Source organism: Nerophis ophidion, linkage group LG27, assembly GCF_033978795.1.
Source record: "Nerophis ophidion isolate RoL-2023_Sa linkage group LG27, RoL_Noph_v1.0, whole genome shotgun sequence".
Lineage (NCBI taxonomy): Eukaryota > Metazoa > Chordata > Actinopteri > Syngnathiformes > Syngnathidae > Nerophis > Nerophis ophidion.
In genome coordinates, this window is record NC_084637.1 from 16,966,657 (window position 1) to 16,989,845 (window position 23,189).

A 23,189-nucleotide genomic window follows, 5' to 3' on the forward strand; every position below is an offset into this window, starting at 1 on the left:
AAGCGCTATTTGTTGTGATTAATCACCAGTTAATTTGCTAATTTTGACAGCCCTAATAAAACACATCTGTCTTGTTATTTTTTTTATAATAAACAATAAATTAGAATTGTGAGGTTACGGAATATGACCGTGAAATCACAGCTCTGCAGTTAGCGATCACTCTTCTTTCCCCTCCCTAGATGAACTGTACAGTGCCTCAAAAAGGCCCAAAACACATTAAAGGCCTACTGAAACCCACTACAACTGACCACGCAGTCTGATAGTTTATATATCAATGATGAAATATTAACATTACAACACATGCCAATACGGCCTTTTTAGTTTACTAAATTGCAATTTTAAATTTCCCGGGAGTTTCTTGTTGAAAACGTCGCAGAATGATGACGTGTGCGCGTGACGTCACGGACTGTCAGGAAATATTGGCGCTGCACCACTAACGGCTAAAAGTCGTTTGCTTTAATCGCATAATTACACAGTATTTTGGACATCTGTGTTGCTGAATCTTTTGCAATTTGTTCAATTAATAATGGAGACTATAAAGAACAATGCTGTTGGTGGAAAGCGGTGGATTGCAGCTGTCTTTAGCACCGAGACACAGCCGGTGTTTCTTTGTTTGTTGTGCAGCAGAGCACTCAAGCGAACATGTTTTCTCTATGTCAACCAGCATGTTTTTGAATGGGAAAATTGTGATATATATCTTACCGGGGACATCATTGGATTATTCGTCGTCCTGCAGCAGCTGTCAAAAAGGCAGCTGTAAACTTGGCTCCTCGGCTTCTCTCTGAGACACTGCGTGTTCACCGCAGCCATCCGACCTCGACGTATGTCTTTACAATCTTTACAATCTCACTAAAACACTATTAAAACAATAAGCAGATAAGGGATCTTCCAGAATTATCCTAGTAAATGTGTCTAATTACATCTGAAACGCTCACACTGCCGCCGGCCGGAGCCGTTGCTTTTTTAAAAATTATTATTATTTTTTTTTTTTCTAGTCCTTCACTATCAATATCCTAATTCACAAATCTTTCATTCTCGCTCAAATTAATCTGGAAATTGTCGCTTGCTCCGTCCGAATTGCTCTTACTGCTGGTGGCTCCCATTATAAACAATGTGAATATGTGTGGAGCCCTGCAACTCGTGACGTCATGCGCACAAACTTCCGGTAAAGGCAGGGCTTTTTTTATTAGCGACCAAAAGTTGCAAACTTTATCATCGATGTTCTCTACTAAATCCTTTCAGCAAAAATATGGCAATATTGCAAAATGATCAAGTATGACACATAGAATGGACCTGCTATTCGGTTTAAATAAGAACATCCCATTTCAGTAGGCCTTTAAAGGACCCATCTCACCCTGGATATTAACTTTTTGAACTGCTGCCCCTTGGGCAGGAGTTACAGAACGAATAAAATACCAGACAAACAGGTTCAAGAACATTTTCCACCCGGGAGCAATAGTGTCGCCGAACACAAGACATAAAAAAGAATGACTGTGCATGTGAGCTGTTTGCTTGGTTTTTTTTTTTTTAATGTATTTATTTGTATCTATTTATCTTAGTACCAATACTCGTATGTGCTTTTTATGTGTCGTCATGAATTTGCACTAAGTGAGTTTCCTTGCAATTTAGTTGTACAAAGTACAATGACAATAAAGATTTATATTCTATTCTTCTATTCTATATTGTTGCAGACATTTCACAAGAAATTACTGTAATTGTTACTGTGCCAGTAATGCAATTATTAGCTAATAATTTGCTGTAAAGTTTCTTACAGTGTTGTTTTTGGTGTTTTTCTTTTGTGAAAGTCATGCCAAACATAAATGTTTACTTAGAGCAGTGGTTCTCAAATGGGGGTACGCGTACCCCTGGGAGTACTTGATGGTATGCAAAGGGGTACATGAGATTTTTTTTTTAATATTCTAAAAATAGCAACCATTCAAAAATCCTTCATAAATATACTTATTGAATAATACTTCAACAAAATATGAATTTAAGTTCATAAACTGTGAAAAGAAATGCAACAATGCAATATTCATTTTTGTGGACATGTTCCATAAATACTGATGTTAAATATTTCTTTTTTTGTGAAGAAATGTTTAGAATTAATTTCATGAATCCAGATGGATCTCTATTACAATCCCCGAAGAGGGCACTTTAAGTTGATGATTACCTCTCTGTGTAGAAATCTTTATTCATAATTGAATCACTTGTTTATTTTTCATCAAGTTTTTAGTTACTTTTGTATCTTTTTTTCCCAAATAGTTCAAGAAAGACCAGTACAAATGAGCAATATTTTGCACTCTTATACATTTTAAGAAATCACAAACTGATGACATAGTGCTGTATTCCATCCATCCATTGACTACCGCTTATTCCCGTTGGGGTCACGGGGGGCGCTGGTGCCTATCTCTGCTACAATCGGGCGGAAGGCGGGGAACACCCTGGACAAGTCGCCACCTCATCGCAGATAGTGCTGTATTTTACTTCTTTATCTCTTTTTTTCAACCAAAAATGCTTTGCTCTGATTAGGGGGTACTTGAATTAAAAAAAAATTTCACAGGCGGTACATCACTGAAAAACGGTTGAGAACCTCTGACTTAAAGGACTCTGCATGGTTCATATTTTTTTTCTTTTTTACCTCAGTATCCTTTACTGATGACTAAAATATTTTGGTACCAACAAAATGTATTCAATAATTTCATCTTTTTTTTAAAAAGCCTAACCAGGGACAAGGGTTGCAAATTAGCCCGTGCTATAAGTCTTATGTATTTGACATTGCTTACTATGGGTAGCAATGTTTAATTGTACTGTCCATGTCAAAATAATACATGAATGAATTAATTATCTGAAGCAATGTAAAAAGAAGTGTGATCAGCCATCCTGCATTAAGTAAAAATATGAGAAATAATTACATTTGCCAGCAGCCACATTAGATAAAAAAAACAACCTTATCTTAATATTTATACATTAGTTTCCAAGTCTCAATTTTGTATGCATGTAATTACCCAAAATGGTCCATGGGTCAGTTTATTTGTGTTATCTTATTGCTGGGGGTATAATACATGCTATAGCAAAACAACTCCCCCCCTCCTCCCTACTCAGCATAGTAAAACTAATCCCCATTTTCCTCAAGACAAAACCCTCCTCCTCACCTTGGCCTCATTCTCCTCTGCTCATTCATCCTACAGACCCACACCGCCTCCCCATCCTGGGACTACAAGTTAAAAGAATGTCTCAATTGAACACAAGGACCCCATAGTGGAAGTGCAGGCTTTAAGTGGACCCAATTTAGGAGGTCTAGCAGATACCGTTGTCGTTGTTGCCGCATTTGATTTACCGAGGCCATGGCCCTGATGGGTGGTAAATCAACATAGTTTTGCAGTTTTTAACGTCCATCCGTCCATTTTCTACCCATGTGGATTGAAAAATGAAAAAAAGCACATAGAGCCAGTGACACTGCGATTATTCAAGCTTTGGAGAAAAATATAATTTAGCAAAAAGAAAAAAAATAGGCGTGGGTTACAGCAAAACTTTATGGGAATGCAGTCTAACCTTGAACATGTTATTCTGCATAACACAGAAAAAAAAATTACAAGGGGATTTCAAACATCAAATAATGAATTAGATAAAGTAGTCCTGTTTGTATATTGAATCAACAATAATGGAAAAGAATATTGGCAAATATGTGATCAATGCGTTTCTTTTTTTTTTCGTCTCACAATTATGGAATCCTTGCACAGATATTAAAAACAATCTCAAAATAGAGTGCACTCATTAAAACACACACACACAAAAAAACAATTCATAATCAAACTTCACTGTAAAAAAAAAGACCAGGATTTCAAAGCATTTACCAGTATTATTTCACAATAAAATACTGGTATTAAAATGTACTATGACTGTAAACATTACAACATGTTTTCCACAGCATTTAATTTAACAGGAAATGACTGTAAATATAATGCCATTATTAGCCAGTATTTTACTGTGAATTAGCCGGGAAAATGTTTACAGCATAGACATGAGAAAAAAAATGAGCTGAAGCATACAACAATGATGAAGGAAGCAAATTGATACGTTTTGTTTGCTGTCATTTTTCAGATCACTTAAATTAAAAGGCAAAAATAAATAATAAGGGGGAAAGAAATAATAATGCATTTGTACAGTTGCATAAAGCGTTTCCAGTGGCAATATTTATTCACAATTTACAAGACTTACAACAAAAACAAAACAAAAAATAAACAATAAAAAAAAAAATCACACCGACCTTTTTTACAATTGGATTAAAACTGGGAATCAGTTGAAATTGTCTGCCTGCGGTTAAGTCGTTTAAAAACACATTTTCCACGCCTTCAATTCCACACAAAGTTGCAGGATTATTATTTAAATGGTGTGAAAACTTGGAGCGAGTTGAAAGAAATCCGCGTGAGTGTGAAGGGGAAAAAAAAAAAAAAAGTTTGTTCAGGTGATTGCATTTTTACGGCTCTAAAAGCCGTCATTTACATGAGCGCAGCAGCGCCCCAAAAGTATTTGGTTGCGGTTTAGTGCTTATTTTTTTTTTTTTTTTTTTTTTGCTGATGATTATTTTTATATGTGCGTCAGAGGAACCGTCCCGTTCACCGCCGTGCTGCTGCCCTGGTAGTGCTGCGGGTGCAGGACGTGCAGGCGGCCGTGCACGGAGGAGTCTCCCGCCACCTCGCCCGTGGGCAAGTACATGCTGATCATGTCCCGCAGGTCCCCCGAGGGGCAGGTGCCGCGCCCCGCGGACACCGGGGGGCTGGCGCTGGGCTCGGACTTCACCAGCGGGCCCAGGGTACCCCCGTGCGCCCCCGACACGGGGGACACGCCGGCGCCCTGGTGCTGGTGCGTATAGCCGGTGATGCCCCCGTAGCCCGGCGGCGAGGCGCTCATGTAGCCCTGGGAGTTCGAGATGGGGCTGTAACACAAGGCGCTCATGTCGTACCTGTGCGGGTTGTGGTGGTGCGGGTGAGCCCCGGTGCCCGGGTGCTGCTGCGTGTACGCCGCCTCCTGCATCATGGCGTGGGCTGCGGCCGCTGCAGCCGCCACCTGGCCCGGGTAGGCGCCGCTCGGCCAGCCGTTGACGTGCGCGGCGTAGCCCAAGTGCCCGCCGCCACCTCCACCGCCGCCGCCGGGACTCTCCAGCCGCTGCCCGCCGCCCATCCCCACACCCGCCGCGTGGCCCAGGAGTCCCCCGGCCAGCGAGTACTTGTCCTTCTTCAGCAGCGTCTTGGTCTTCCTCCGCGGGCGGTACTTGTAGTCCGGGTGCTCCTTCATGTGCATGGCCCGGAGCCGCTTGGCCTCGTCGATGAAGGGTCGCTTCTCCGCCTCGGTCATCACCTTCCACTCCGCACCCAGCCGCTTGCTGATCTCCGAGTTGTGCATCTTCGGGTTCTCCTGGGCCATCTTCCGCCGCTGGCCCCGGGACCACACCATGAAGGCGTTCATGGGTCTCTTGATTCGCTCCTGGGGGACTTTGCCGCTCCCCCCCGGGTTGGACGCGTTGGTCTGCGGCCCCACCGGGGAGTGCAGGTCGGTCTCCATCATGATGCTGTACATTCACCTTGTCTCGGAACAACCGCTTAGACCCACACAATCATTGAATAGTGCCGGGAAAATAATGACAACTTCTTCCTCACTTCCCCCTTTTTGTCCTTTTCGCTGTCATCCGCCGAGAAGAATAGACCCCCTTCTTTTTTTTTTCGAGCCCACTTTGCTGCGAGCTGCGCGGGTCAAAGTTAGTGGAGCGTGCCCGGGGCCGCGCGCGCTGACAGCGGCTAAATGAGCGCGGCCGGCCAATGGAGAGGCTCGAGCGTGGACGTGATTTGCATGCGCGGGCTCGAGCTTCTGGTGACGTCACAGCACGGGACTTGTGATTGGCTGCGGCGAAACCTTCGGTTGTCAAACCTAAATGTTGACACAATTCCATGCATTTTGTATCCCAGAAATAATTTAGCTCAAATTGCTTTTAATCATTTCAAATAAAATACAAACTTAACACTGATTGCATTCAGGGCCATTTTTAACATGTTTATTTGTGTAAACAGGGTAAAACCATTACAAAAAATAGCCTCTATCACAGCAGTTCTCAAATCGGGGTACGCGTACCCCCGGGGGTACTTGAAGGTATGCCAAGAGGTACGTGAGATTTTTAAAAAATATTCTAAAAATAGCAACAATTCAAAAATCCTTTTTAAATATAGTTATTGAATAATACTTCAACAAAATATGAATGTAAGTTAATAAACTGTGAAAAGAAATGCAACAATGCGATATTCATTTTTGTGGACATGTTCCATAAATATTGATGTTAAAGATTTCTTTTTTTGTGAAGAATGGTTTAGAATTAAGTTCATTTATCCAAATGGATCTCTATTACAATCCCCAAAGAGGGCGCTTTAAGTTGATGATTACTTCTATGTGTAGAAATCCTTATTTATAATTGAATCACTTGTTTATTTTTCTACAATTTTTTTAGTTACTTTTATATCTCCATCCATCCATCCATTTTTTACCGCTTATTCCCTTTTGGGGTTGCGGGGGGCCCTGGCGCCTATCTCAGCTACATTCGGGCAGAAGGCGGTGTACACCCTGGACAAGTCGCCACCTCATCGCAGGGCCAACATTATATATTTTTTTCCAAATAGTTCAAGAAAGACTACTACATCCATCCATTATCTACCGCTTATTCCCTTTTGGGGTTGCGCGGGGCGCTGGCGCCTATGTCAGCTAAAATCGGGCGGAAAGCGGGGTACACCCTGGACAAGTCGCCCCCTCATGCATTACAGGGCTAACATTATATCTTTTTTTCCCCAAATAGTTCAAGAAAGACCACTACAAATGAGCAATATTTTGCACTGTTATACAATTTAATAAATCAGAAACTGATGACATAGTGCTGTATTTTACTTCTTTATCTCTTTTTTTCAACCAAAAATGCTATGCTCTGATTAGGGGGTGCTTGAATTAAAAAAATGTTCACAGGGGGTACATCACTAAAAAAAGGTTGAGAACCACTGCTCTATGAAATTATATCAACATGTTTGTTGTTTGTTTATCCATCCATTTTCTACCGCTTGTCTATTTTTGAGTAGGGGGTACTGGAGCCTATAGCTCAGTATTTTTTTGATACAAAACTTAAAAAGTTAAAGTACCAATCATAGGCGCCGAACATTCACGTGGGATGGATGGCAACTTTCAATCTTTATTATAGCTTTTTTTAAATCAATCTTCTTGTTATCAATTTTGTGGCCCGTTTTAAATGATAGAAAAGTCAGAAATCACATAGTCTATAAATAGTAAAGTCTAACCAAGTTATTAACGTGCCCGAGGCTGAACTAATGACACAATCACCTTCACTTTGTACACACAGTACATGAGTAAATGAAAGCAGACTTACTCAACAGCCATACATGTCACATTAAGGGTGGCTGTATGAACAAGGCCAACACTGTCATAAACATGTGCCATATTATGAAACCACACTAAACAACAACGACAAACACATTTTGGAAGGATATTTGCACCGTAACACAACATAAACACTACCGAACGAATTCCCAGAATTCCCCACAGCACCAACTCTTCCGGTAGCTACACTATAAACACCATTGGTGGATCTATACCTAACATCCACTGTTATGATACCACATACAACAGTGTATCTAGTCCATTCTACTATGATTACGTCGATATCTTTCAACATCACAAAATCTTTATTCTTTTTTAAAAATTATATTACGTTTATAAACTCAGGAAATATGTCCCTGGACAGATGAGGACTTTGAATATGACCAATGTATGATCCTGTAACTACTTGGTATCGGATTGATACCCAAATTTGTGGTATTATCCAAAACTAATGTAAAGTATCAAACAGCAGAAGAATAGTTCATTATTACATTTTAACAGAAGTGTAGATAGAACATGTTGAAAGTAAGCAGATATTAACAGTAAATGAACAAGTAGAGCAATAATTAATTTTCTACCATTTGTCCTTAATAATATTGACAAAATAATAGAATGATAAATGACACAATTTATTACTGCATACGTCAGCAGACTAATTATGAGACGTTGTTTGTTTACTTACTACTAAAAGACAAGTTGTCTTTGTATGTTCACTATTTTATTTAAGGATAAACTTGCAATAAGAAACATATGTTTATCCATTCATCCATTTTCCATCCATTTTCTACCGCCTATTCCCTTTTGGGGTCGTGGGGGGCGCTGGCGCCTATCTCAACTACAATCGGGCGGAAGGCGGGGTACACCCTGGACAAGTCGCCTCCTCATCGCAGGGCCAACACAGATAGACAGACAACATTCACACTCACATTCACACACTAGGGCCAATTTAGTGTTGCCAATCAACCTATCCCCAGGTGCATATCTTTGGATGGATGGAACATATGTTTAATGTACTCTAATATTTGTTTGTTTAAATAAAGCAAACAATTAACTTTTTTGTGGTCCCCTTTATTTAGAAAAGTACCAAAATCATACTATAAAAATGGGACATATTACTTGGCCTTATTGCTTGGCACTGAGCATCAAGGGGTGGAATTGGGGGTTAAATCAGCAAATTGATTCCTGAACCCGGCCACCGCTGCTGCTCACTGCTCCCCTCACCTCCCAGGGGGTGGAACAAAAGGATGGGTCAAATGCAGAGAGTAATTTCACAACACCTAGTGTGTGTGTGACTACCATTGGTACTTTAACTTTAAATACGTAATTCAAATTGAAGGAAAACATGAATACATGTTACTGGATTACATTCTGACATTAAAATTGCATTAATCCTGATTAATCCAAATACAAAAACCTTATAAATTTGATTAAAATAGCACTTATCTTATTGTAAATCCCAAATGCAATTTTACCTATAATACTATAATACTTACAGATGTTAATAAAATGAGCTTTTCCAAACAAACACTAAATTAATTAGATTACTTTTATGAAAGTTGGTAATGCTTATTATAATTATTTTTTTTAAAAGGTTCCTGACAAGTTGTCACTAAACCAGTTGTTTCCAAAGTGCGGCCCGGGGGCCATTTGCGGCCCGTAGCTAATGTTTTACCAGACACATGCATTCTGAAAAAATACTATTGCAAAAAGAGTGGAACACATTTTTTAATTTTTTTTTTCCTTCAGAAGTATTGGTTTTGAAAGTGAAAAATATCAATATAGTCCCCAAATGTTTTGACTTTCTATAGTCTGAGACCCTCAGTGGAAAAAGTTTGGACACCCCTCATCTAAAAACACACAATTATACATGCCCTTGGATACTATAGAGATGTGTACATTTTTAAACAATGTGCAAAAATTTGGCTTTTGCCTTGGATTTTTAAAAATTCTATTTTAATTTACCGTATTTCCTTGAATTGCTGCAGGGCATATAGTATGCGCCTGCCTTGAATTACAGCCGGGTCAAACTCGCTTCCGTAAATAATTAGCGCATGCCTAGTATTACCGCCTGGTCAAACTCATGACGTCACGAGTGACACTTCCCCTGTCATCATTTTCAAAATGGAGGAGGCTGATTTCAATACCGCTAACTTGATATTGCATAAAGGGAAGAAGATTAAGAACTATTCAGTAGCATTTAAAGGCCTACTGAAATGAGATTTTCTTATTTAAACGAGGATAGCAGGTCCATTCTATGTGTCATACTTGATCATTTCGCGATATTGCCATATTTTTGCTGAAAGGATTTAGTAGAGAACATCGACGATAAAGTTCGCAACTTTTGGTCGCTGATAAAAAAGTCTTGCCTGCACCGGAAGTAGCAGACGATGTGCGCGCGACGTCACGGGTTGTGGAGCTCCTCGCATCCTCACATTGTTTGCACTCATGGCCACCAGCAGCGATAGCGATTCGGACCGAGAAAGCGACGATTCGCCCATTAATTTGAGCGAGGATGAAAGATTCATGGATAAGGAAAGTAAGAGTGAAGTACTAGAAAAAAAGAAGAAAAAAAAAGAAGAGGGCAGTGGGAGCGATTCAGATGTTCTTAGACACATTTACTAGGATAATTCTGGAAAATCCCTTATCTGCTTATTGTGTTATTAATGTTTTAGTGAGATTATATGGTCGTACCTGAAAGTCGGAGGGGTGTGGCCACCGCCAGTTTCTTCGATGGAAACCATGTTTCTCGACGAGGCAATGCAGCCGGGCTGAGATCCCCCCCCCGACGGTCGGGGGCGGCCGTCGGGAGGAGGCAAGACAGTCCGCAGCTGCAGAAGGTGAGGCACGACGCAAGCTCTCCGCTCATAACTATGGTAATAGCCAACTGAATACCACCATTTTCTCACCGAAACCTGCCGGTTTACATGTGGTAGGGAACAATGTTCGCTTGACCGCTCTGTTCCGTAGTAAAGCTTCACCGTCATCTTCGGGAATGTAAACAAGGAAACACCGGCTGTGTTTGTGTTGCTAAAGGCGCCCGCAATACACCGCTTCCCACCTACATCTTTCTTCTTTGACGTCTCCATTATTGATTGAACAAATTGCAAAAGATTCAGCAACACAGAAGTCCAGAATACTGTGTAATTTCGCGATTAAACCAGACGCCTTATAGCTGGGATCAGTGCAGGATGAAAATGTTCGCTACAATCCGTGATGTCACGTGCACGCGTCATCATACCGCACGCGAAATTTTAAATTGCAATTTAGTAAACTAACCCGGCCGTATTGGCATGTGTTGCAATGTTAATATTTCATCATTGATATATAAACTATCCGACTGTGTGCTCGGTAGTAGTGGGTTTCAGTAGGCCTTTAAGGTCCAAGCTTACATCACACTCAAATGTTTACTGCATACCTTTGGTAAGTGCCGGAGTGAGAAGAGGTTTTAAAATAATTAGCGCATGCTTACTTATACCGCATGCCTTTGATAAGCGCAGGAGTGAGAAGAGGTTTTAAATTAATTAGCGCCCTGGCGGCAATTTAAGGAAATACGGTATATTTGTATATGGTTTATTTTGCGTTGCTGCTCCTGAAATCTTCATCACCCTGAGAGTGCGTACGCCCAATGGTTCAATTGATACATAATTCATGTGTTTTAAAGACACCAAGTTGTGTGTTTTGCATATCTTTGTTTTTTTGGCCACCAACAGGTCTCCCATTCAACGCCACAGGTGCATTTATGCTGCTCTGTTGCTAGGAAACGCTTGACTGACACGGAGCACGTGCCATTCAAAGCGCCCTTTTGTTTGCTACCAGAGAGCGCGAGAGAGAACGGCATTTAACCCGCACATGCGCGTGCTAATGGGATCTTTTAATACGTTTTAATAAGTGTATTTTTAAAGAATGCTGCAGGGCTGTTCCATGACTCACAATCCTTCACGTAATCAAAACCTATTTCCCCAAGTCTCTCATGACAGACCACGTGTGTGACATTTCATATTTTTGTTTCCTAATTAGTGACAGTTGATCAACAGTCCTGGCTCTTTCTGCCATGCTGGATTTCTTAATTTCCATATGCATGCTCCCTCGCACATGCTGGTTATTGGCCTCCTGAGTGCTGGTATTGGATACTCACTGAGTTGTTCCCTTTTTTTTTTTGGTCAAACTGAATTAGATAAAGGTTATTTTAATCAATGAGCTGAGATTCTGGCTCCTTGTGGGTGTCCGGCAGACTTTTTCTGCCTAATGCCATTCCTACATGTCTCATCATAGACACCGATCTACATTTCTGCCAGTGGGTTCTCGCTGTGTGTGTATTAGTGTTGTCCGGATACCAATATTTTGGTACCGGTACCAAAAGAATTTCGGTACTTTTCTAAATAAAGGGTACCATCATTGGCTTTATTTTAACAAAACTCTTTCGGTACATTAAACATATTTCTTATAGAAATGTTGTCGTTATAGTGAACATACAAGACAACTTGTCTTTTACAAACCCCGTTTCCATATGAGTTGGGAAATTGTGTTAGATGTAAATATAAACGGTTTACAATGATTTGCAAATCCTTTTCAACCCATATTCAATTGAATGCACTACAAAGACAAGATATTTGATGTTCAAACTCATAAACTTTTTTTTTTTTGCAAATAATAATTAACTTAGAATTTCATGACTGCAACACGTGCCAAAGTAGTTGGGAAAGGGCATGTTCACCACTGTGTTACATCACATTTTCTTTTAACAACACTCAATAAATGTTTGGGAACTGAGGAAACTAATTGTTGAAGCTTTGAAAGTGGAATTCTTTACCATTCTTGCTTGATGTAAAGCTTAAGTTGTTCAACAGTCCGGGGTCTTGTTGTCGTATTTTACACTTCTTAATGCGCCACACATTTTCGATGGGAGACATGTCTGCACTGCAGGCGGGTCAGGAAAGTACCCGCACTCTTTTACTACAAAGCCACGCTGTTGTAAACATGTGGCTTGGCATTGTTTTGTGGAAATAAGCAGGGGCGTCCCTGATAACGTTGCTTGGATGACAACATATGTTGCTCCAAAACCTGTATGGACCATTCAGCATTAAAGGTGCCTTCACAGATGTGTAAGTTACCCATGCCTTGGGCACCAATACACCCCGAAACCATCACAGATGCTGGCTTTTGAACTTTGCGCCTATACCAATCCGGATGGTTATTTTCCTCTTTGTTCCAGAGGACACCACGTCCACAGTTTCCAAATATAATTTTAAATGTGGACTCATCAGACCACAGAACACTTTTCCACTTTGCATCAGTCCATCTTAGATGAGCTGGGGCCCAGCGAAGCCGGCGCCGTTCCTGCAGGTGTTGTTGATGAATGGATTTCGCTTTGTATAGTAGAGTTTTAACTTGCACTTACAGATGTAGCGACCAACTGTAGTTACTGACAGTGGTTTTATGAAGTGTTCCTGAGCCCATGTTGTGATATCCTTTACGCACTGATGTTGGTTTTTGATGCGGTACCGCCTGAGAGATCAAAGATCAGTAATATCATTGCTTACGTGCAGTGATTTCTCCAGATTCTCTGAACCTTTTGATTTTATGAACCGTAGATGGTAAAATCCCTAAATTCCTTGCAATAGCTCGTTGATAAATGTTGTTCTAAAACTGTTCGACAATTTGCTCACAAATTGGTGACCATCTCCCCATCCTTGATTGTGAATTACTTAACATTTCATGGAAGCTGCTTTTATACCCAATCATGGCACCCACCTGTTCCCAATTAGCCTGCATACCTGTTGGATGTTCCAAATAAGTGTTTGATGAGCATTCCTCAACTTTATCAGTATTTATTGCCACCTTTCCCAACTTCTTTGTCATGTGTTGCTGGCATCAAATTCTAAAGTTAATGATTATTTGCAAAAAAAAAAAAAAAAGATCAGTTTGAACATCAAATATGTTGTCTTTGTAGCATATTCAACTGAATATGGGTTGAAAAAGATTTGCAAATCATTGTATTCCGTTTATATTTACATCTAACACAATTTCCCAACTCATATGGAAACGGGGTTTGTATTAGTAAGAACACAAACAAAGGCTCCCAATTAGTCTGCTGTTACATGCAGAAACATATTGTGTCATTTTCCATTCTATTATTTTGTCAGCAATATCAGGAACGAGTGGTAGAGAATGAATTATTAATCTGTTAATATCTGCTTACTTTCTGTTTTAACATTTTCTATTTACACATCTATAAAAATGTAATCTCTTATTCTTCTGTTATTTAATACTTTACATTAGTTTTGGATGATACCGCACATTTGGGTATCAACGCCATACCAAATAGTTACAGGATCATACATTGGTCGTATTCAAAGTACTCATGTGTTCGGGGACTTATTTCCTGAGTTTATAAACATAATATAAATTAAAAAAAAAACGAAAGAAGATTTTGTGATGTTAAAAAACATCTATATAATCATAGTGGTATCGACTAGATACGCTATTGTACATGGTATCATTACAGTGGATGTTAGGTGTAGATCCACCAATGGCGTTTGTTTATATTGTAGCGTCCCGGAAGAGTTGGTGCTGCAAGGAATTCTGGGAATTTCTTCTGCAGTGTTTATGTTGTGTTACGGTGCAAATATTCTTCCAAAATGTGTTAGTCGTTGTTGTTTGGTGTGGTTTCACTATACGGCAGATGTTTATGACAGTGTTGGCATTGTTCATACTGCTACCCTTAGTGTGACATTTATGACTGTTGAGTAAGTATGCACTTCATTCCTTCATGGACATTGTGTTCAAAGTCAATAATATTGAGTCATTAGTTTATTATCGGGCACAATAAAGTCTTTGTTACTTATAGACTATTTGATTCGTGACTCTTTTATTATGTGAAACGGACCAAACACGGCACTTAATTATCACCAGGATTGTTATTTCAAAAATTACGATAAAAAATGACAGTTGCCGTCAATCCCACGTGGGTGCTCGGCCCCGAAGCACCCACCTATGTGTCTCATTATCTAAAGCAGATATTATCAAACCAAATAAGAAGTAGTAAGCTCATGGAGAGTTGAATGAGAATGCACAAGTTTGTTGCTTATATATTTTAATAGTTGAAGTACACGTGCAAAACTGGAAGTTATAGGTGTGTTGGATTCTGATGAAGGGAGTCTTGCTCGGTTGACTTTCTGTAATGACAAAAAAAACAACATTTTCGGTGAATTAAAGACAAAAAAGCAAAGGAAGCTGAATGGTCCTGGACACTATGGCTACGTTCACACTACAGGGTTGAATGTTAAATTCGGACTTTATTTTTGTCAAATATGATTAAAAGAAAAAAGTTTTCTAATGTGAATGCAATCCTACCATGACGTCGCACGCACTGCATTGTTTACGGACGTGAACATGGCTTCCACTCTGGTCGGTGTCACTCTTGGACTATGGGATAGTTTGTTTCCCCGATGCAAAGGGAAATTGGCACGAGCAAGACGTGAATGTAAGTACATTTTGATTTATTACTATACAAACAAACTACAAAAAGGCAAACAAATGGCGGTACAAACACTTGGCTACAAAAAACAAATGACTAGCACAAAGGCTACAAACTATAAACGTGAAACACAAAAACTTGCACGGTGGCATAAATAACAAACCAAAAAACTTACGTGGCATGGACAGAGATAATAAACAGCGTAGCATGGCATAAAACAGTTGAGGAATATGCGTGGCATGGCATGAAAGGAGTTGAAGGGTAATGTGGGAAGTTGCCAGGCCGACTACCTGGTAACTCTGGCTTAAATACTAGGCTATGAAAATTAACAAACAGGTGTGAGGGCTGAGGACAGGGGCGTGACATGAGGGCCAGGTGAAAACTAATGAGTTTTCATGGTAGCAACACAAACCAGGAAGTGCAAAACAGGAACTGAGTGACCAAAAAACAAAACCGAACATGACCAAAACAAAACATGATCCATACCATGAATTGATTAACGTGGACCCCGACTTAAACAAGTTGAAAAACTTATTCGGGTGTTACCATTTAGTGGTCAATTGTACGGAATATGTACTGTACTGTGCAATCTACTAATAAAAGTATCAATCAATCAATCAAAGGCGTGACAGTCGGTCGCAGTACTGGCGCATTTGTGGCAATTTCGAGGATTTTGTGTAATCAAAGTCAACATTTTCTGAATGTAGTTTTTGCGTGTAGAAGATTAAGAAGGAAGAGGATAAGTATTTTGCAGTTTTATGGGATAATTTGCTTCGATGTCGGCTTTAAAGGGGAACATTATCACCAGACCTATGTAAGCGTCAATACATACCTTGATGTTGCAGAAAAAAGACCATATATATTTTTAACCGATCTCCGAACTCTAAATGGGTGAATTTTGGCGAATTAAACGCCTTTCTGTTTATCGCTCTCTGAACGACGACGTCAGAATGTAACGTCACATCGCTCGTCAATGCCATTTTTCCCTACACATAACACGCATCGAGTCAAATCAGCTCTGTTATTTTCCGTTTTTTCGACTGTTTGCCGGTACCTTGGAGACATCATGCCTCGTCGGTGTGTTGTCGGAGGGTGTAACAACATAATCATGGACGGATTCAAGTTGATTTACCATAGAATGTGCATCGATTAGCACGGCATGCTAATCGATGCTAACATGCTATTTAGGCTAGCGGTGTGCATTATGCCTCATTTGTAGCTATATTTACATCCAGCCTTTCCCTCCATCCACAATTAATGCCAAAAAACACTTACCAATCGACGGATTTAAGTTGCTCCAGTGTCAAGAGATGCGAAAGTCCCTCGTTTGGTTTTTACCGGCGATGCTAATGCAGAGATGACACAGAGATGGCAAGAATTTCTGGATATCCTGCGACACTCAAAGCAGAGGCATTCCCAACGATAAAGTCAAATAAATCACAAAGGTTATTAACTTATGTGCTAATCAGACATATTTGGTCGTGGCATGACTGCCAGCTAATCGATGCTAACATGCTATTTAGGCTACTTGTATGTATATTTTAAACTATATTTATATCCAGCGTTTCCTTCCACCCACATTTAATGCAAAACAAACACTTACCAATCGACGGATTTAAGTTGATCCAGTGTCAATGCGAAAGTCCTGATCGGTTGGTCTGCACATTTTACCGGCGATGCTAACGCAGACATGCATGGCCGATTAGCGTCAATAGCTATTCGCTCAATAGCTTCAGTTTCTTCTTCAATTTTGTTTTCGCTATCTGTCTCCATACTCCAACCATCTGTTTCAGTACATGCGTAATCTGTTGAATCGCTTAAGCCGCTGAAATCCGAGTCTGAATCCGAACTAATGTCGCTATATCTTCCTGGGCTATCCACCATTTGTTTGTATTGGAATCGCTATGTGACGTCATAGGGAAATGGACAGTGGCATCGCAAATAGCGAAAATCAAGCACTTTAAAGCTTTTTTTCGGAATATTCCGGGAGATGTAAAATTTGGAAAAAAAATAAGCCACTGGGAACTGATTTTTATTGGTTTTAACCCTTCTGAAATTGTGATAATGTTCCCCTTTAAGAGCGCCTCTGTCGGCGAGCAGTCGGAGACCGAAGTGTTTATAACCTTCACCTAAGTTCCTAAAATATTTTAGTTTCACCTGTTTTCTGCACCTATTTAATTTCTAACCGTCGAGTTTGGCGAGTAATTATGACTCTTAAGCAAGGCAAGGCAAGGCGAGGCGACTTTATTTGTATAGTACTTTTCATACAAAAAGCAGACTTAAAGTGGTTCACAGACAACAAAGTGAAACGAAAGAAAATATAAGCAAAACTAAAATGCAGGCAATAAAAATAAAAACAGTGCGGACGTTAAAATTTCAAAGATTGAAAGATTTAGCTGAAAGCTAAGGTGAACATAAACATTTTCAGTATGGTTTTAAAAGTAGTCAGAGTTGGGGAAAGTCTGACATCTGCAGGAAGTTTATTCCAGCTATTTGTTGCGTAGTGACTGACTTGATTTGAGTTTACTCTGGGAACCGCTAACAGATTGGTCTCAGAAGATCTCGGTGATCTAGAGCAGGGGTCGGGAACCTTTTTGGCTGACAGAGGAAAAAAGCCAAATATTTTAAAATATACTTCCGTAATAACCATATAATATATTTTTTTAACACTGAACACAACTAAACGTGTGCATTTTTAAGTAAGACCAACATTTCTAGAGTATAATAAGTCTCTTATTCTTTGTATTAACATTGTTATTCTGAAGCTAACTGTGGAGGCGGCGTGGCCTGCGGGCCTGCAGCGAACTGGGGTGTGCCAGGACCGGCCTCGAAATCAGCGACAGGTGCGTCGATAGCCCACCTGGGCCTTATCTAATCACCTGTCGCTCTGTTATAAGCAGCAGCCAGGAGGAGAGACGGGGTTGGGGCTGGAGCCAGTGCGCGAGCGAGAACGAAAGAGAAAAATACAATTGCTGGAAAGCAACTGTGAGACTTATTGAAAATATTGTAACCCTGAAACGGGCTCTTATGTCGGTGCTTGGTGGTCTGAAGAATCCCCAGGAGGGCAAGCCCCACACTAACCAATTATAAATAAATAACTTCTTACCATTAACTCAACTTCTTGAACTGGTGTGGTAGGAAACAGGTGGATGGATTAAAAATGCATGAGAGTGTTTTATATTTTGAACATTATTTTTAACACTGTGATTACAAGTGGGATTATTCATTACTTATCGTGTTAAGCAATGTCAGCTCAGATTTATCCGAGAGCCAGTTGCAGTCATCAAAAGAGCCACATCTGGCTCTAGAGCCATAGATTCCCTACCCCTGATCTAGAGGGCTTACGTAGTGGGAGCATATCAGTGATATACTTCGGCCCTAGACCATGTAGTGATTTATATGTGAGCAGGAGGATTTTGAAATCAATTTTCTGATGTACAGGGACCCAATGTAATGATTTAAGAATTGGTGTAATGTGCTCACATTTTTTTGGTTTTTGTTAGAACTCTAGCAGCAGCATTCTGAACAAGCTGTAGCTGCCTGACAGTTTTTTGGGGGGAAACCTGCAAGGAGACCATTACAATAGTCTAGCCCACTGGTAATAAAGGCATGTACAAGTTCTTCTAAGTCTTGAGCTGACATGAGCCCTCTAAGTAGATGGACTATGTAAGTCTTATGGCTTTCTGATAACGTTATGGTCGGATAAATGCGACCCGAGGACGCATCGCATATATATCCGATTCATTTCCACACACAAAATATGACAAATTCTAAGATAGAAAGATAAGCTGGAAGGAGCTATGGCAGATGGAAGCAAGTAAAATCAGCTTCATCATCAGAGCAACGTATGATGTGCTCCCATCACCAAAGAATCTCCATCAGTGGTATGGCAAGGATCCAATCTGTGCCCTCTGCCCAACCCCAGCAACCCTCAGACACATCATGACAGGATGTAAGACGAGCCTCACGCAGGGGAGATACACCTGGCGGCACAACCAGGTTCTCAAGAGCTTGGCATCAGCCCTGGAGAGCATGCGTGGTGCCGTCAACTCCTTGCCACCAAGAGCATCTAATCCCTTGAAGACAACAATGTTTGTCCGAGAGGGCGGGAAAACACCCAAACAGCTTTCCGTCAAACCAGAAACAGGACACCTATACCTGGCGCGTGACTGGAAGATGCTGGCAGACATCGGCAAACAGCTGGTTTTCCCACCTGAGATTTCCTCTACCAACCTCAGGCCAGACTTGGTGCTCTGGTCCCTTTTGGTTAAGACTGCTTGCGTCATAGAGCTCACAGTCCCATGGGAGGACTCTGTGGAGGAGGCCTATGAACGTAAGAAGCTGCGCTACTCAGAGCTAGCAGATGAAGCGAGGCAGCGTGGCTGGAACACCAAGGTCTATCCAGTAGAAGTGGGATGCAGAGGATTTGTGGCATCGTCTACCATCAGACTGCTGAGGGAACTCGGCAGCCACGGCCAGGCTCTGCGGTGGACCATCAGAGCAGTCTCAGAGGCAGCAAAAAGAAGCAGCCAGTGGATTTGGCTCAAGCGGAAGGACCCCTGTTGGGCCCCAGAAACAGCAGTGTAACGGGGTGAATTTCGGGAACAGTTTAGCACGGGACACAAGCTGAGGACTGATCATCCTTCGGCGGGCCACCTTTGTGGAGGGTCTATAGTGTTTGAGGGCCAAAACACCCAATGATGCAAGGGCACACTACTGAAGATGTGTCGCTTGTCCAATTGTCCTGGAATTTAACCCTGACCAAGTCTCATATCCCACAACTCACAAGAACACCTCACCCCCCCACATGCTCACGTTGTCTGTCTACCAGTCTTAACAACAAGGACATCTCGAGCGAGTACTCTCCACATTTGGCACAAGGGACTGTTCAACATCTCGTCCTGTGTTTTTTGATTCAGAATTGCACTGTTCACACTGACATGAAAAAATCCAATACAGGTCACATATGAGCCAAAAAATCTGAATTGATCTGTAATGTGAACAAGGCCTGTGTGTCACACACACACACACACACACACACACACACACACACACACACACACACACACACACACACACACACACACACACTAGGATGCAGTTATAGCACATTTGGTCAGAATTCCAAACATGATTTATCAGATGTTATATAATCCCACGCTTCAAAGGCATTTCTCCTGTGCATTATGGCACAGCGAGTTGTTGTTGTTTTTTTTACTCTGTCATAGCAAGCTGTCAACTCCACTGGAGCTCAGAAGCACTGACAGAGCAAACACGCACGTATCCGCTCAAAAAGTCTTGCCGTTTCAATGCCGGCAGAGTGCAAACGAACCATTTACTGTCATTTTATGATGCAATTTCAATGAAAAGGTTGCTAGAATTAGAGGTTCTTGCATGTGTGGTCGCTGATACCTGAAATGGGATAGATTCTTGTTGGTCTCAGTGTAAAAGTTTGGTGACACTTTAGTATGGGGAACATATTCTAAGTAACCAAGAGTAAATTTAGAGTTATTTGGACACTAGGGGAACATATAAGGGTTAGGGTTAGGGTTACTAATAACCAATAATTCTGAGGTTATTGAGGGAAGACTCTTATTTAATGGCTTACTGGTTGTATAATAAGGCCATGCAGAATAAGGAATTAATATCTACTTAATAATGACTCATTAAGAGCCAATATGTTACTGATTTGCATGTTAATAAGCGACTAATTAATGGTGAATATGTTCCCCATACTATAGTGTTACCAAAAATGTTATGTGGCCTGCACATCAAATTTGATTTTTTTGCCCTCAAGTGACACAAATCAGATTTTTTTTTGCCAGTCTAAATGCTCCAAAGTGCTTCAAATCTGATCTTTTCCTATTAATTGAGGCCACATCAGGAGGTAGTCCAAATCCGAATGATCTTTTCAAATGTGTACACAAACAATAGGCGACATGTTATTTATGAATATATATTTTTATTCATAAGAAATAGCGGTTACACTTTATAGTATGGGGAACATATTTTAAGTAAAAAAATAATAATAATTTAGAGTTATTTGGACAGTAGGGGAACATACAAACCCCGTTTCCATATGAGTTGGGAAATTGTGTTAGATGTAAATATAAACGGAATACAATGATTTGCAAATAATTTTCAACCCATATTCAGTTGAATATGCTACAAAGACAACACATTTGATGTTCAAACTGATAAACATTTTCTTGTGTGCAAATAATCATTAACTTTAGAATTTGATGCCAGCAACACGTGACAGAGAAGTAGGGAAACGTGGCAATAAATACTGATAAAGTTGAGGAATACTCATCAAACACTTATTTGGAACATCCCACAGGTGTGCAGGCTAATTGGGAACAGGTGGGTGCCATGATTGGGTATAAAAACAGCTTCCCAAAAAACGCTCAGTCTTTCACAAGAAAGGATGGGGCGAGGTACACCCCTTTGTCCACAACTGTGTGAGCAAATAGTCAAACAGTTTAAGAACAACGTTTCTCTAAGTGTAATTGCAAGACATTTAGCGATTTCAACATCTACGGTCCATAATATCATCAAAAGGTTCAGAGAATCCGGAGAAATCACTCCACGTAAGCGGCATGGCCGGAAACCAACATTGAATGACCGTGACCTTCGATCCCTCAGACGGCACTGTATCAAAAACCGACATCAATCTCTAAAGGATATCACCACATGGGCTCAGGAACACTTAAAAAAAACACTGTCACTAAATATAGTTTGTTGCTACATCTGTAAGTGCAAGTTAAAGCTCTACTATGCAAAGCGAAAGCCATTTATCAACAACATCCAGAAACGCCGCCGGCTTCTCTGGGCCCGAGAACATCTAAGATCGACTGATGCAAAGTGGAAAAGTGTTTTGTGGTTTAACGAGTCCATATTTCAAATTGTTTTTGGAAATATTCGACATTGTGTCATCCGGACCAAAGGGGAAGCGAACCATCCAGACTGTTATCGACGCAAAGCTCAAAAGCTAGCATCTGTGATGGTATGGGGGTGCATTAGTGCCCCAAAGCATGGGTAACTTACACATCTGTGAAGGCACCATTAATGCTGAAATGTACATACAGGTTTTGGAACAACATATGCTGCCATCTAAGCGCCGTCTTATTCATGGACGCCCCTGCTTTTTTTCAGCCAAGCCACATTCAGCACGTGTTACAACAGTGTGGATACGTAAAAAAAGAGTCCAGGAACTTTCCTGACCCGCCTGCATTTCAGACCTGTCTCCCATTGAAAATGCGTGGTGCATTATGAAGCGATAAATACGACAGAGGAGACCCCGGATTGTTGAACGACTGAAGCTCTACATAAAACAAGAATGGGAAAAAAATTCCACTTTCAAAGCTTCAACAATTAGTTTCCTCAGTTCCCAAACGTTTATTAAGTGTTGTTAGGAGAAAAGGTGATGTAACACAGTGGTGAACATGTCTTTCCCCAACTACTTTGGCACGTGTTGCAGCCATGAAATTCTAAAGTTAATTATTATTTGCAAAAAAAAAATAAAGTTTATGACTTTGAACATCAAATATCTTGTGTTTGTAGTGCATTCAATTGAATATGGGTTGAAAAGGATTTGCAAATCATTGTATTCACAATTTCCCAACTCATATGAAAACGGGGTTTGTATGAGGGTTAGGGTTAGGGATACTTATAAGCAAAAATTCTCAGGTTATTGAGGGAAGACTGTTAGTTAATGGCTTACTGTTTGTATTAAAACGTCATGCAGAAGAAGCAATTAATAAGAACTTAATAATGACTAAGTGCCAATATGTTACTAATTTGCATGTTAATAAGCAACTAGTTAATGGTGAATATGTTCCCCACACTAAAGTGTTACCGAAATAGCAATTGTTGAAAGACCGAAAATGACACAGCGGCGTATTTGATTACATGTTACGTGCATTGTGTAAGTTGTTTACTATACATTTTTTTTATCTGTAAAAAAAAAAAAAAAAAAGTCAGATGCATATAATTCTTTCAAAACCGCACATTCTTCAAGCAATGCTCCTACATTACATCTGTCTTTCAAAATGTTTTATAGAAAATGACATAATGGTCGGATAAAAGCTGGAAAGGTTTTAACAGCGGGGGCTCTATTGATTGTCCCTTTTGGAACACTATTTCGATGTCATGTGATGTGACATCATCTGCAGTCTCTACAATTTTCCACGTCAGATGGAATGCCTAAATTGCATGGACTCAACAAAATGTAACTTGTCAATCATTTTAGGACTTACACTGTTCTTATGAATCAATGATTTGT

At 40.4% G+C, this 23,189-nt stretch overlaps 1 protein-coding gene across 1 annotated transcript; it reads right to left on the bottom strand.

Moving 5' to 3' along the window:
* Nucleotides 1-3,515: 3,515 nt before the first annotated feature.
* Nucleotides 3,516-5,754, bottom strand: LOC133544302 (transcription factor Sox-1a-like). Its single transcript, XM_061889495.1, has one exon. It carries the CDS (start codon nucleotides 5,575-5,577, stop codon nucleotides 4,588-4,590), a length of 990 nt encoding a protein of 329 aa, XP_061745479.1. The 5' UTR covers nucleotides 5,578-5,754; the 3' UTR covers nucleotides 3,516-4,587.
* Nucleotides 5,755-23,189: the final 17,435 nt, after the last annotated feature.

Excerpts from the sequence above, each read along its gene's own strand:
- LOC133544302 (XM_061889495.1), bottom strand. The coding sequence starts at position 5,577 with ATGTACAGCATCATGATGGAGACCGACCTGCACTCCCCGGTGGGGCCG.